At 44.1% G+C, this 14552-nt stretch overlaps 1 protein-coding gene and 1 long non-coding RNA gene across 2 annotated transcripts in view; one reads left to right on the top strand and one right to left on the bottom strand.

Moving 5' to 3' along the window:
* Positions 1–2160, top strand: part of LOC142160138 (uncharacterized) — a 50166-nt gene extending 48006 nt beyond the window's left edge. Inside the window, exon 3 of the long non-coding RNA XR_012693062.1 lies at positions 1238–2160. This is a non-coding gene — a long non-coding RNA (uncharacterized LOC142160138). The remainder of the gene's footprint in view (positions 1–1237) is intronic.
* A 1683-nt stretch (positions 2161–3843) lies between these two features.
* Positions 3844–14552, bottom strand: part of LOC142095511 (uncharacterized) — a 75204-nt gene continuing 64495 nt past the window's right edge. Inside the window, 3 exon segments of the mRNA XM_075178456.1 lie at positions 3844–5258; positions 7085–7196; positions 7339–7436. Coding sequence (XP_075034557.1) covers positions 4093–5258; positions 7085–7196; positions 7339–7436 — 1376 coding nt within the window. The 3' untranslated portion in view covers positions 3844–4092.

Below are 14552 nucleotides of genomic sequence, written 5' to 3' on the forward strand. Positions count from 1 at the left end.
CATCAACACAGCACCATAACCACAGCCATATCTGTACAATGAATTCAAGTAGGGAGGATGATATAACCATGAAGGAACTATATATTAAGAACAAGTTTGCTGGCTTCAGGGTATAGTTCTAGCAGCTTAAGCAGTTTGCACAGCAACTGCTGTGGAACTACAAGTAACAGCATACCCTGCCCGTTAAATACCCAGTTCAGTGCTGGAAGACTGGGACTTATAGTACCACAACTTCTGTAGTCTTTGGATTACACACGTAACAGTACCCCCCACCCCACACAAGCCCACTAATATCATAATCAGCTCATACAGCTTACGACCACTACTTCTCTTCATAACTTTAAGTAGCTGGCATTGTCTCAGAGGATTAGGGAAACATTTAATTGCAGATATCCGCCCACCATCACTGAGGAAACAGTCGCCACCGCCTGCGCAGAGTCACGTGACACTGAGCCTCTACTGCTTATTGGATGAAGTGTGTGACGTACCCATAATCTGACACCGACTACCGGCCAATAGCTTGAGACAAGTTTGCAAGACGCGCAGCGCGCCAAATTATTACTGACTTGCAGTCGCACGGAATTATTTACTCACGTGACCCGCGAGTGAGCGACTTCTAGCTGGAGATCGCTTAACCTGTGCCTTACCAGAGGCACTGGTTATCCTATAATACAGTGACAGTGCACCCCGACCCAAGGCTCCTCATCTACCTGAGACCCCTGGCCTTAGGCCCAGAAAGCCCCCGGGTTAATCCGGCCCTGGATACCCCCACCCCCTTCTACAATACTTTTCAGTAGAAACAACTGAAAGTACAGAAACATAAGATTGAGGTAGTGGCCCATGAAGAGCCATAGTTCAAAGACTCCCCCATGGGTGATGGACCCAAATAGGGATACTCCAGACCCCATGTATAAAGTAAAAACAGGGATAACAAGTTTTTCAAACTAAATCTTCACTGTATTTTATACCAGTACCAGAGGTGATAGAACATTGGTCATGGGATAAATTAGCTACATTGGATGAATTGGGGGAATATTGTTTCATTTTGATCCCTAATCAGTGGTGGTATGTGGAGAAGGGACACATATTAGGACATTTGGTAATGTAAAGCATGAGTGACACCTGTAGGAACAGAAACAAAAAAGAAGATAGTAGTATTAGTAACTTCAGGTCTATGTGATACATATTTAGTGTTACTAGTAGGAACAGATAATCCTGTCTATTTCTCTTTCTGCAGGTTGGTTCGTATTGCTGAATTATGGCCTGGAAGTAGATTGGGTGCTCTCTTCTGGTGATCTACCCATTCATTAACTTCAGATAGAACACTTCTGTATGTTGCTATACTGATATCTCCAGATGAACTGTTAAAGAAGATGCCCAATGACCCGATTGGCTCAGTTGGTTAAACCCTGCTAATTGGCTTTCTGAGTGGGGAGGTTGGTTTAGTGGTATTACTTATAGTTTGTTATATGTAATCATTGTATTAATTTGAATGCATGTATTTTCAGGATTGTAACTGGTTGTTTTATAAAATCAGTTGAGGCTTTGGAAAAAATACAACAAAAAAACTTTCACAGTATCGATTGGCAAATAAAAAAACAAAATACTTCCACGAGTCCCCTGGAGGACGACGTTAAACTAGTCTTTTTCAAAGTCCCTGGATATATTTTGGATTATTGGTTTGGAATAGCAGGGATACTTGGATGGATTACAGAAGACCCTGGATGTAGGCGAGTACTACAGAGGCTTTTATTTATTTTACATAAAGTCGTTTTAGAATGTGTGTGTGTGTGTGTGTGTGTGTGTTTTATTTAAATTTTTCTTGGTGCACACGAGCTTCTAGCTTCTAATTACAAAAAACACAGGGATGGAGAACAGCACAAAGGCAAAATGATACAAGTTTGTATGTTCTCCCTGTGTTTGCGTGGGTTTCCTCCGGGTGCTCCGGTTTCCTCCCACACTCCAAAAACATACTGGTAGGTTAATTGGCTGCTATCAAAAATTGACCCTAGTCTCTATCAATCTGTCTGTGAGTGTGTGTCTATATAAGGGAATTTAGACTGTAAGCTCCAATGGGGCAGGGACTGATCTGAATGTGTTCTCTGTACAGCGCTGCGGAATTAGTGGCGCTATATAAATAAATGATGATGATGATGATGATGATACAAGCACTTAATGAAATGCAATTATTGTGAACCCGATTAAAGACAGAATTTAGATCGGGGGGTGCACCCAACACTGTAGTAACTAGTATGGGATACAAGGGGAGAAGGAGGGGAAAGGGGAGAAAAAGACAGTGTAATATGAGGCACTCCTAAAGTGCTCGTTAAAATATAACTTTTATTAGGATTGATTAAAATGGAAAGGGTTGAGCGAAATAGTTAAAAGAAAAATTAAATAAAAACGTGACATGTGATTAAAATGCAAAATAAATTTGCAATGTCCCACTTATCCTCCTAATTATATCAATATCCGCTACAATAGTGCTATAGGCTGCGTCTGTGCGATACTGAGTTGGTATATTATATAGCAACCCTGAATAGGATAGATTACGAAGACCAGTTTATTTTGCATTTTAATCACGTCACGTTTTTATTTAATTTTTCTTTTAACTATTTCGCTCAACCCTTTCCATTTTAATCAATCCTAATAAAAGTTATATTTTAACGAGCACTTTAGGAGTGCCTCATATTACACTGTCTTCTTCTCCCCTTTCCCCTCCTTCTTCCCTTGTATACCATAGCTTCTAGCTTCTAGCCTGGTGCCAGGTCATGCTGACACTTGTGATTCCCCAAGTGCCAGCATGCCCTGGCAGCCATGGACATGCCGAGACCTGTAGTGCACATGGACAAAATGGTTTATTATTACTGTTAATTTTATTTTGTTTATTTTCCCACACCCATTGCCAGGGATATGGAAGTGCCCCTGGTACCCCTAAGGCAGAGATTTGGCTGGATCACTTATAAATAACTTATTTGTGGCTGGATCACGTAGAAATAACTCCTAAGAATAACTACCAGCCCTCCAGGCTGATTTATGTGTAGGCTGCATAAAGAAGCCTGGATTGGTTTAGAGGGGCAGGAGGCTGGAGTACCTCCTGCCAGGGTATCTGTGTAAATCTGTATAAAAAGCGCACTGTTTGACTATGTAGTATAATTATTTCATCTGTAACTGTTGAAAGATTGCTAGTACCACAAACTAGCGTGTAACTATTCTTATAAGGACTAATAAAACATTACTGCTTCAAGATCCTGCTCTGACACCTACTTAACTGTGGCAATTTCTGGCTGTTCTGAGGTTGGGACCCAGCATTCCAGTACTAATGCTCTGCTAACGACCTTGCAACTCTGGCCCATGTTATAGGCCAGGGGGAACCATCCACAGCAACCCTGATGTAAAGGAAGAAGTCAGGGGTATCAGACCAGGAGCCCAGTGAGAGGTACACTAGCAGCGAAAGTTACCCAGAAAGAACCGGTTCTAGGTGCCGGCGAAGGAGCCTAGTGGAAGCAGCAATCCACTCCTACTGTGGATAGAGGGGCACAATTTTGGATAAAGAAAGGGGATGTGGCAAAGCAAGCTGGTCCCCAACACAACAGACAGTGTAGCATATGTGATCCATCCTGTCACACAGTATAATAATGTGGTCTTGTTATTACTGTGGAAAGTGATGCCATAACTGCAATTAGTTCCATCCATGAGCAATCTGTCCCAGTCTTATGTTGATGATATAGATTCCACCTATATCTTTGGATGATAACTAAATTATAACATGTTAATATATTGCATGTCTGGAGCTTTGATTTGCCCTCCAGTCATGTGCAATAAGTATATAGTCTGGAAAAATATTTATGAGTATTTTTTATAATTTGCATTCATAAACATCTTTTACAATATCTGGACTATTGCTGCAACCCTGTTTCATGTCTATCGGGTCAGGGAAATGGCCTTTCTCCTTTGTCAAATGTGTAAAAAGAGCTAATTTGCAAGTGAAACATTTCTAACACCTTTCAGAACATGGAAACTGTTTTTCATGTGTTCAGTTCTCAGATGTTGAAGATTTTGTATATGTGTCAAATATTTCTCCCACTCAGATCATGGAAATGATTTTACACCTGTGTGAGTTTTCTGATGTCTATCAAGACCTGATTTCTGTATAAAACATTTCCCACACTCAAAACATTGATATGGTTTCTCCCCTGTGTGAGTTCTCTGGTGTTTAACAAGATATGCTTTCTGTGTAAAACATTTTCCACACTCAGAGCAAGGAAACGGTTTCTCACATGTGTGAGTTTTCTGATGTTTAACAAGACCTGATCTCTGTATAAAACATTTGCCACACTCAAAACATGGAAATGGTTTCTCCCCTGTGTGAGTTCTCTGGTGTTCAACAAGACATGCTTTCTGTGTAAAACATTTTCCACACTCGGAGCATGGAAATGGTCTCTCACTTGTGTGAATTCTCTGATGTTCAACAAGACCTGATTTCTGTATAAAACATTTGCCACACTCAGAACATGGAAATGGCTTCTCACCTGTGTGAGTTCTCTGATGTCTAATGAGACCAAATTTCTGTGTAAAAGATTTCCCACACAAAGAGCATGGAAATGGTCTTTCACCTGTGTGAGTTCTCTGATGGTTAACAAGATATGTTTTCTGTGTAAAACATTTCCCACACTCAGAGCATGGAAATGGTCTCTCACTTGTGTGCATTCTCTGATGTTCAACAAGACCTGATTTCTTTGTAAAACCTTTCCCACACTCAGAGCATGGAAATGGTCTCTCACCTGTGTGAGTTCTCTGATGAATAACAAGACATGCTTTCTGTGTAAAACATTTCCGACACTCAGAACATGGAAATGGTCTCTCACCTGTGTGAGTTCTCTGATGAAGAATAAGACATGCTTTCTGTGTAAAACATTTCCCACACTCAGAACATGGAAATGGTTTCTCTCCTGTGTGAGTTCGTTGATGCCTAGCAAAGTCTGATTGATATATAAAACTTTTTCCACATTCACAACAGGGAAAGACTGTATTACACATATGAGCTGTTCTATCTATAACAATATCTGAGTTATCAAGAGAACATCCCTCATGATTAGAGGGATCAGATATTATATCTGTACTGTGAAGTACTGGATGTATATTTAGGGTGATGGGGTTTTCTCTTGGAGAATCTTGTATGGTGTTATCTTCTATTTTAAATTCTGGAGACAAAACGAGATATCCCTCCGAGATTTTCCTGCTTTTGCGTCCATCTGCTGGAAATAAATGTACATAAATAGACGTCTTATTTGTACACTGAGGAGCAAGTTGCCGTACCATTAGTGAGTTCAAGATATTCAGTTGTTTAATTTCAATTTGCAAACTATGAAACCTTTATCTCAATTATAAATGTACAAAAAGCTAACATGACTTTTGTTTAAGATATAAACCATTGGCTTAGCACAGAAGACAACTGCATTACCAAGCACATTACATAGATCCAGCAACAGTGACATGCCAGTGGCTTAAACACATCCTACTACTCCATCCATAATGCAGACTGTGGGCAGTAACATTTCCCAAGCCAGTGACATTATCAAATCCCACTGCCTATTACGTCACTACCCTCACACATAAACACTCCACGTGGACACAAAGAAAACAGAGAAGTTGCATCTCTAATTCCCTCTGGTCAACCGTGGCTACCAATTTAGGCTAAGACTTCAATGTAGACAAGTACAGTGAGGGCAGGAGAGGATCAGGACCGAGCAATATAGTAGGAAATAGCAGCACAGAATGACGACAGCACAGAGCGGAGAAGAGCATCAGGACAGAGAAGGAAAATGAAGCAGTGCAAAGATGAGCAATAAAAGTGAAAGATAGCCTAGGGCAGAGCAGGATACAGAGACAGATGAACAACATAGTATCCAAGCACAGAGTGGAGGGAGCTACTGTGTAATGACAGGTGTGTGGTTATAGTTCTGTGTGTTTTCTTAGTGGAATCAGCTGCTATGTTGCTTTAGTATTGTAGTGTTAATATACACATATATAGAACTCTAATCAAACATTACAGCATTAATACACATGGAGGATAATGAGTAATGGCAGTATTTCATCCTATTGATTAGTAATGGAACCACAAGGGCAACGTCCAAAGTACTGATGTATTAGAAACATTAGTATGTGAGGAGGAGACTGGTCAGATCTCTTGGCTGGTAGCACAATGATATGATGTGAGGAGGAGAGCAGGAGTCTAATAGGGGCTGATGGCTCCTAATGTATGAGAATCACCCGAGAGTATGAGGAGGAGACAGTTCAGATCTCTGGGCTGGTAGTACAATGATATGATGTGAGGAGGAGAGCAGGAGTCTAATAGGGGCTGTTGGCTCCTGTTGTATGAGAATCACCCGAGAGTATGAGGAGGAGACAGTTCAGATCTCTGGGCTGGTAGTACAATGATATGATGTGAGGAGGAGAGCAGGAGTCTAATAGGGGCTGATGGCTCCTGTTGTATGAGAATCTCCAGAGAGTGTGAGGAGGAGACTGGTCAGATCTCTGGGCTGGTAGCACAATGATATGATGTGAGGAGGAGAGCAGGAGTCTAATAGGGGCTGATGGCTCCTGATGTATGAGAATCACCAGAGAGTGTGGGGAGGAGACTGGCCAGATCTCTTGACTGGTAGGACAATGATATGATGTGCGGAGGAGAGCAGGAGTCTAATAGGGGCTGATGGCTCCTGATGTATGAGAATCACCAGAGAGTGTGGGGAGGAGACTGGTCAGATCTCTTGACTGGTAGGACAATGATATGATGTGCGGAGGAGAGCAGCAGTCTAATAGGGGCTGATGGCTCCTGTTGTATGAGAATCTCCAGAGAGTGTGAGGAGGAGACTGGTCAGATCTCTGGGCTGGTAGCACAATGATATGATGTGAGGAGGAGAGCAGGAGTCTAATAGGGGCTGATGGCTCCTGATTCCCCCACTGGACAGACACATTTCCTCATTAGTTTGTACTGAGAGAGGAGGGTGTAGATAGAGATTGCTGTAGCAACTGAACAAGGAGAATATGTGACTCTTTTCTGTAATAAGTGGTTATTACTGACCTGTGCTGATATCTGTAGGGATTTCCTCCTCCTTACACTGCTGATCACCTCTCACATACGTCTCTTCTTCTCCCTTTATTTTTTCTACCTTAATATCACTCAGATCTTCATTCTAAATAACCCATAAAACAATAAAATAACAATTTAACAATGTCTGATTTCAATAATTATTGAATAAAACACATAATGCTGCTCTACAGATCATATAGTGAAAAGTTACTTTGGTATTTGGTGAGATCCTAAATCCCATCTACCTGATACTCCTGTAGGACACTGTGATTTTCCTCTGTACAATCCTGTGAATAAAGAGGACGAGGACATCTCTCTGGGGTATTTCTGTTACTGTATCCACCTATAGAAGACACACAGTGACTGAATACATTATTTATATGTGATTATCAGATGAGATGTCTACATTTATCTAACCAACCCATAGCTTGATAGGGAAGGCAGGAATGACTCCTTATGCTACATTTACTAAGTATATAAGGAGGCATCTCTTATTCAACTATAAAGGCGCTTTGGACCTTTTGTGGCACTTTATAAATAAAACAAAATAATATTTTTTTTACAGTGTTACAGAAGTTTGTCCCTACACACAATATCAAATTACAAACAGCCTGTTTCATCTGTTTGGAGTCCTCTATGAAGGATAAAATATTCTGATCAGTGTTTCCTCTTTCAAATACCAGATTTCCTGGTCTTGATGTTTGTTCCTGAAAAACTGAGATAAACCTGGGAAAACAGGAGGAAATACCCTGAAAGTGGAAACACTGATGGAAACCAGGAGAAACAGGGATAAAATCTGTAAGTGGAACCACTGATTCTGGTCATCATGTAAAGGTCTATAACACACCTCAACAACCATGATAAAGATCAAGCGAAATTGTGGCCAATCCTGTCTGGAAACATTGTGGATGGGAACTTTCTCTGAAAGGCTGTCATATACTCATACTCACAATGAGGGTGTGAACAGAGGGTAATGATCCTTACGATAAGGTTGTGACCTTTCCCACTTGTCTTAATGGCCTCCAAGAAAGCCCAGCCTACGATCAAAGGAGTTTTCCACAAGGGATAAAAAGCAATATTGCAGGAAGGTCACTGAAAGTGCAAGGTGGATTAGACTTAGGGCTTTAGAGGATATAACCACCGATTTTCTAAATGGAACAAATCATAATCTGAGAAAGAAGCACTGACCTCTTTATGGGGTAACAGCTAATATCACCCTGATTTTCTCCCAAACACATATCTGAGCCTGGATGGTACCCAGTTACTTCTCGTACAGTCCAAGGCATACAGTGGGTGAATGCCCCTTCTTTCTCTCACAGCACACTCATGGCATAAATGCCTCAGACTACACCCAGACACAGAAAATAATTCATTGTTTTCCAACCACAATGGTTTATCTCATGTTTGAACTGCAGAATGATCATATAATAATCTGGAGAGAGGACCAACATTCACACTGACTACTGCATTAACGCCAAAAGCAACCAGCATTGAAGACCACACAGGCTTGAGACAAAAAACACACTGTCTTCAGCCACAATGCCTGGGCTAATTGATAAAACCTGCATAGTACAGGCTAGGACCCAGCTAAATGGATTGGTATCTGATGCCAAGGCACACTTTAGGAGACGTGTAAAATATTTCTCTTCCAGAGGTCTGAGGTCCAGGACAAAGTACACCTTACCCAACAACACTTTCAAGCTGTGTATAATGCTGGTGATTACATGGTTAAGATCTTACAGAGGGAATGGTTGGCCAATACCATATGAGATTGGGGGATGGGCTGATTGTAAATACTGCTACATGCTTATGGTTTTCTATTATTCCTATGTGGAAAGTAAATTATTTTATGTGTGAAAGGACTAGGACATCCTCAGTCCACACTGTATACTGCCAAGCTGTTTCCAATGAGCCAACACATGGCGACTCAGTCTATATCCAACTAAACCCACAGTATGTCACTATGGCCAGCTATGTGAGAAAAGGTTCCACCCAGGTGGATTTTGTAGGCACCGATAGACATGATACCACGTCCTTTAAAAGGGAACAGTACTTTGTGGGTATTTCCTTGACCAGCGGCCATAGTGTGCCAGAAGTGCCGGCTGGTCCAGATCAAGAATTCACCTTAAAATTTTGTAATGGTTAAATCTGTTGGTGACTCACCATACCCAGGCATCAGGGTGGTTATCCTCTTTTGTTTGATAAAGTGGCTACCTATTGTATAACACGTGACCATTCAGACTTGCCAAATCCAAAAACAGCAGCAGGCTTGCTGTTTATGTGATCTACGAGAGCCTCAGAGAAAGCCCCATCAATCAGTAGGTGCCAATGCGTTGGGTCAGCACAATATAGCACCAGCCCTGTTGAGGAAACACCACTGTGGGAACAAGACCAGGAATAAAAAGGGGCTTCATCCCACTGGTAGGAGTCTTCAGTTTGGACAGTATTCATTAGAGGGTTAAAGCTCCAGTTGGACTGGTCTTGGATTGGTGAATTGTGTTGGAGACTGGAACTTATAGCTCCATGAACTTTACCATGTTGTGAGTCTGACAAAATCAGGGACATATTGGGCAAAGTGACTACAATACTGGTAGAGGAATGAAGATTGTTAAGCAGGGATAGCACACCAAGAGACCGGAACTAAGCTCCTTTCAGATATTGTTGTGCATTAGGTTATGCTGAGGTGAACCCACTGGTACCTGTTCATAAAATTCCATTAATCTGTGTGTATATATACAATAAAAGTATGTTTTAATCTACCTTCTATTTGACTAGGTGAATTCGTACTCACAGAGAAATTAAGTATTATTATCGTAGATTTGTAACACGCCACAGTGCTCCACAGCGTCATACAGTAGGTCATACAGTAGGTCGTACAGTAGGTCGTACAGTAGGGTATGCCAGACTGGTACATAAGGATACCTCCAGGAAAACCAAAAAAACTGGTGTGTTAAAAAAACATTAACCTAGTATTCTTCAAACCTTAATATTGTCCAATCTGCACCAGCTTCCAAAACGTCAAAATATGTGTAAGTAGTGTAGGTGGACGCTATTTCTACTGCTTTAAGAAAAGAGGAGAAAAATTCCCATGTGTCCATTTAACCCCAAAATATGTGTTTTGAAACCTCACGGCAATCAATCCAAAAAGAAAAATATAAAATATTCAGCTTCCTTGCTAGGAAGAGGGCAAAATTAAGTGAAAATAACCTCCTCCAAGTTGTATACATTACTAGTAGACAATACTAAGGCCATTGGTAAGGGAGAATTTGAAGCTGATGATCGTGTTGGTTTCTCCAGTTTCCTGCTGGCAAAAAAAAATACTGTAGTATCAGGATGAGAAGACTGAAAATTTCTAAGGAGGTTGAGTAGAAGCCAACGAGGATGGTTGAGCTCCCATTGAGAACTACACAATTTGCCTCCATCTGAATCAAGTCCTGAGTTCAAGCCGTGGGTAATCCCCATGTTATATATATATATAACTACAGACGCAAAGAGCTAATTTGCGCTGGGAGCTCTTAGGTGCTAGTATTGCATCATGTGTCAGGATTTTTTTTATTTTGACAAGCATCCCTGGATTTGATACAGATGACCAGCATGGATCTAGGTGAACGAGGGTAGTGTAGGGGTGTTTTTATTTTAATTAAAATAATTTGTACACATATGTCTGTTTTATTTACACTTTTCCTTGGTGAGAGTAGGCCCTGGGTGTGTTGACAATATGACTTGTTGACATTATGGTGTCAACATTTTAACTACATCCCACTGTTTGATTTTACAGCATTACCATAAACAAGAAACACTGTATTGTAGGGTCTTTGCAGTGTAACAGGGCAAAGGGAAATATTTAGTGCAGTACCAGAGGAATACAGAAATATCTGGATACAAGCATGTACTCAGCCCTCCTTCACCTTACTACCAATGGAGGCACTGTGTATTAAGAACATTTCCGGTTATTTATCTGAAAAAGTATCTCCAAAATTTTGTTAACCATTTTCTAATACAATCTGGCAAATCATCAACTGCAGAAATCCCAAAACCTACCATAGATAACGGACTTTGATGATATATCCTCAAACGGGGAGGTTTGACTGTCCAAGGCCAATTTTACCAGTGTTTTAAAATGAGCAACAGGACTACAGAGGAATGGATGTAACCAATATTGTTATTTCCCAGCAGTCACTTGCAGTATAGGATTAAGCAGTCAGCCATTGTTCTTTAACAGGGCCAGATGTGGTTTTATTCTGGGCCAGTCTCGTTCTGTAAATATACTAAGGCAGTGGTTCCCAAACTTTTTCAGTTCGCGGCACCCTTAGAGTCTCCAAATTTTTTCAAGGCACCCCTCCAAAATAATTACTAAGCAGTCCTGTTTTAGAAGTAGTTGGGTGAAAAAATTGTAATAAGTATTTAGGTCACGACAGAAATACTTATTTAGTTGTATGCAAAAATGCCTCTCTGCATCCAGACACTCTGCCTACTCTGCATCCAGACACTCTGCCCTCTCTGCATCCAGACACTCTGCCCTCTCTGCATCCAGGCACATTGCCCCCTCTGCATCCAGGCACACTGCCCCCTCTACATCCAGGCACACTGCCCCCTCTGCATCCAGGCACACTGCCCCCTCTACATCCAGACACTCTGCCCACTCTGCATCCAGGCACACTGCCCCCTCTGCATCCAGGCACACTGCCCTCTCTCACGTTGCCCCCTCTGCCCTCTCTCACGCTGTCCCCCTCCTCTGCCCTCTCTCACGCTGTCTCCCTCCTCTGCCCTCTCTCACGCTGTCCCCCTCCTCTGCCCTCTGTCCCCCTCCTCTGCCATCATTCTGTCCCCCTCCACTGCCATCATTCTGTCCCCCTCCTCTGCCATCTGTCCCCCTCCTCTGCCATCATTCTGTCCCCCTCCTCTGCCATCTCTCACGCTGTCCCCCTCCTCTGCCCTCTCTCACGCTGTCCCCCTCCTCTGCCATCATTCTGTCCCCCTCCTCTGCCCTCTGTCCCCCTCCTCTGCACTCTGTCCCCCTCCTCTGCCATCATTCTGTCCCCCTCCTCTGCCCTCTCTCACGCTGTCCCCTTCCTCTGCCCTCTGTCCCCCTCCTCTGCTCTCTGTCCCCCTCATCTGCCATCATTCTGTCCCCCTCCTCTGCCCTCTCTCACGCTGTCCCCCTCCTCTGCCCTCTCTCACGCTGTCCCCCTCCTCTGCCCTCTGTCCCCCTCCTCTGTCATCTGTCCCCCTCCTCTGCCCTCTGTCCCCCTCCTCTGCCATCATTCTGTCCCCCTCCTCTGCCATCATTCTGCCCCCCTCCTTTGCCATCCATCTGTGCCCCTCCTCTGCCATCATTCTGTCCCCTCCTCTGCCATTATTCTGTCCCCCTCCTTTGCCACCATCTGTCCCCCTCCTCTGCCATCATTCTATCCCCCTCCTCTGCCATCATTCTGTCTCCCTCCTTTGCCATCATTCTGTCCCCCTCCTCTACCATCTGTCCCCCTCCTCTGTTATCATTCTGTCTCCCTCCTCTGCCATCATTCTGTCCCCCTCCTCTGCCATCATTCTGTCCCCCTCCTCTGCCACCTGTCCCCCTCCTCTGCCATCATTCTGCCCCCCTCCTCTGCCATCATTCTGCCCCCCTCCTTTGCCATCCATCTGTCCCCCTCCTCTGCCATCATTCTGTCCCCCTCCTCTGCCATCATTCTGTCCCCCTCCTCTGCCATCATTCTGTCCCCCTCCTTTGCCACCATCTGTCCCCCTCCTCTGCCACCATCTGTCCCCCTCCTCTGCCATCATTCTGTCTCCCTCCTTTGCCATCATTCTGTCCCCCCCCTCTACCATCTGTCTCCCTCCTCTGCCATCATTCTGTCTCCCTCCTCTGCCATCATTCTGTCCCCCTCCTCTGCCATCATTCTGTCCCCCTCCTCTTCCATCATTCTGTCTCCCTCCTTTGCCATCATTCTGTCCCCCTCCTCTACCATCTGTCCCCCTCCTCTGTTATCATTCTGTCTCCCTCCTCTGCCATCATTCTGTCCCCCTCCTCTGCCATCTGTCCCCCTCCTCTGCCACCTGTCCCCCTCCTCTGCCATCATTCTGCCCCCCTCCTCTGCCATCATTCTGCCCCCCTCCTTTGCCATCCATCTGTCCCCCTCCTCTGCCATCATTCTGTCCCCCTCCTCTGCCATCATTCTGTCCCCCTCCTTTGCCACCATCTGTCCCCCTCCTCTGCCATCATTCTGTCCCCCTCCTCTGCCATCATTCTGTCTCCCTCCTTTGCCATCATTCTGTCCCCCTCCTCTACCATCTGTCTCCCTCCTCTGCCATCATTCTGTCCCCCTCCTCTGCCATCATTCTGTCCCGCTCTTCTGCCATCATTCTGTCCCCCTCCTCTGCTACGATCCCTCTCACACTCTTCCCCGCACCAGGCGCCAGCCACAGAAAGAAGAAAGAAAACAGGAACTTACCAATCCGCCGGGCGCCGGGACCCAGCAGCCTCCTCTCTCCCGCAGCTGTCACTGACATCGATATTCAGTGACAGCTGTGGGAGAAAGGAGGCTGCTGGGTCCCGGCGCCCGGCGGATTGGTAAGTTCCTGTTTTCTTTCTTTTTTCTAGGTCTGGCCCGCGGCACCCCAGTTACAGCGCCTGGGAGCCGCGGCGCACAGTTTGGGAACCGCCGTACTAAGGACAGGAAGCTGGGAGCAGCTGGAGCCCCTGTGACATCACAAATGACTAAAAGGGGTTAAAACAGGGAATGACTGGTCATCACCCACCATCACCAAGGGATTAATTGCATCAAGATCCCATTGTTCTCACCTAGGACTGAGTCAGATATTGTGGCATGAAAACAGCAGGGGGGGGGGGGGGGAACTCGTTCATCATCAACATTTATTTATATATTGCCAGAAAATTCCGTTGCGCTTTACAATTGGGAACACACACAGTAATAAAACAATACTGGTTAATACAGATAGAGGGTAAAGAGAACTCTGCTCGCAAGCTGACAATCTATAGGAAAATGGGATTTTGATAAATGAGTTTAAGTGCAACATATTGCATATTGGTCCAACCAGAATGCAAAGGTAAAATGTGCTTAGCGGTGTGTATGAACCAGTCACACAGCAATGTTGATAAGGGATCAGAGGGTTGTTGTCTTGTGTGAACTGTTTAAAAGGTGGTAATAAAGGGGGGGGGGGTGTATGGAGTAGGTAGCATGGCTTCTACTCTCCTATCTATATCTTGATCCAAATCTGTATTCTACACATTGCTGATCCCTGAAACGGGTCCTACTGGCTTGGGAGATTTCCTGCTACGGCTTTGGAGCGATGCCACCCGGGATTTCTGTCTGCCGCCTGGATTTCTTCCTGCTGGCTGCATTGCTTCGGATCTCATGGTCGCCATTGCCCTGTTAACCTCGTCGGAGATGGCACATTCCCTGCTTATGAGTCCTGTCATTGCAGAGATCATTGGTCTCTG

This window comes from Mixophyes fleayi, chromosome 6, assembly GCF_038048845.1.
Source record: "Mixophyes fleayi isolate aMixFle1 chromosome 6, aMixFle1.hap1, whole genome shotgun sequence".
Classification (NCBI taxonomy): Eukaryota; Metazoa; Chordata; class Amphibia; order Anura; family Limnodynastidae; genus Mixophyes; species Mixophyes fleayi.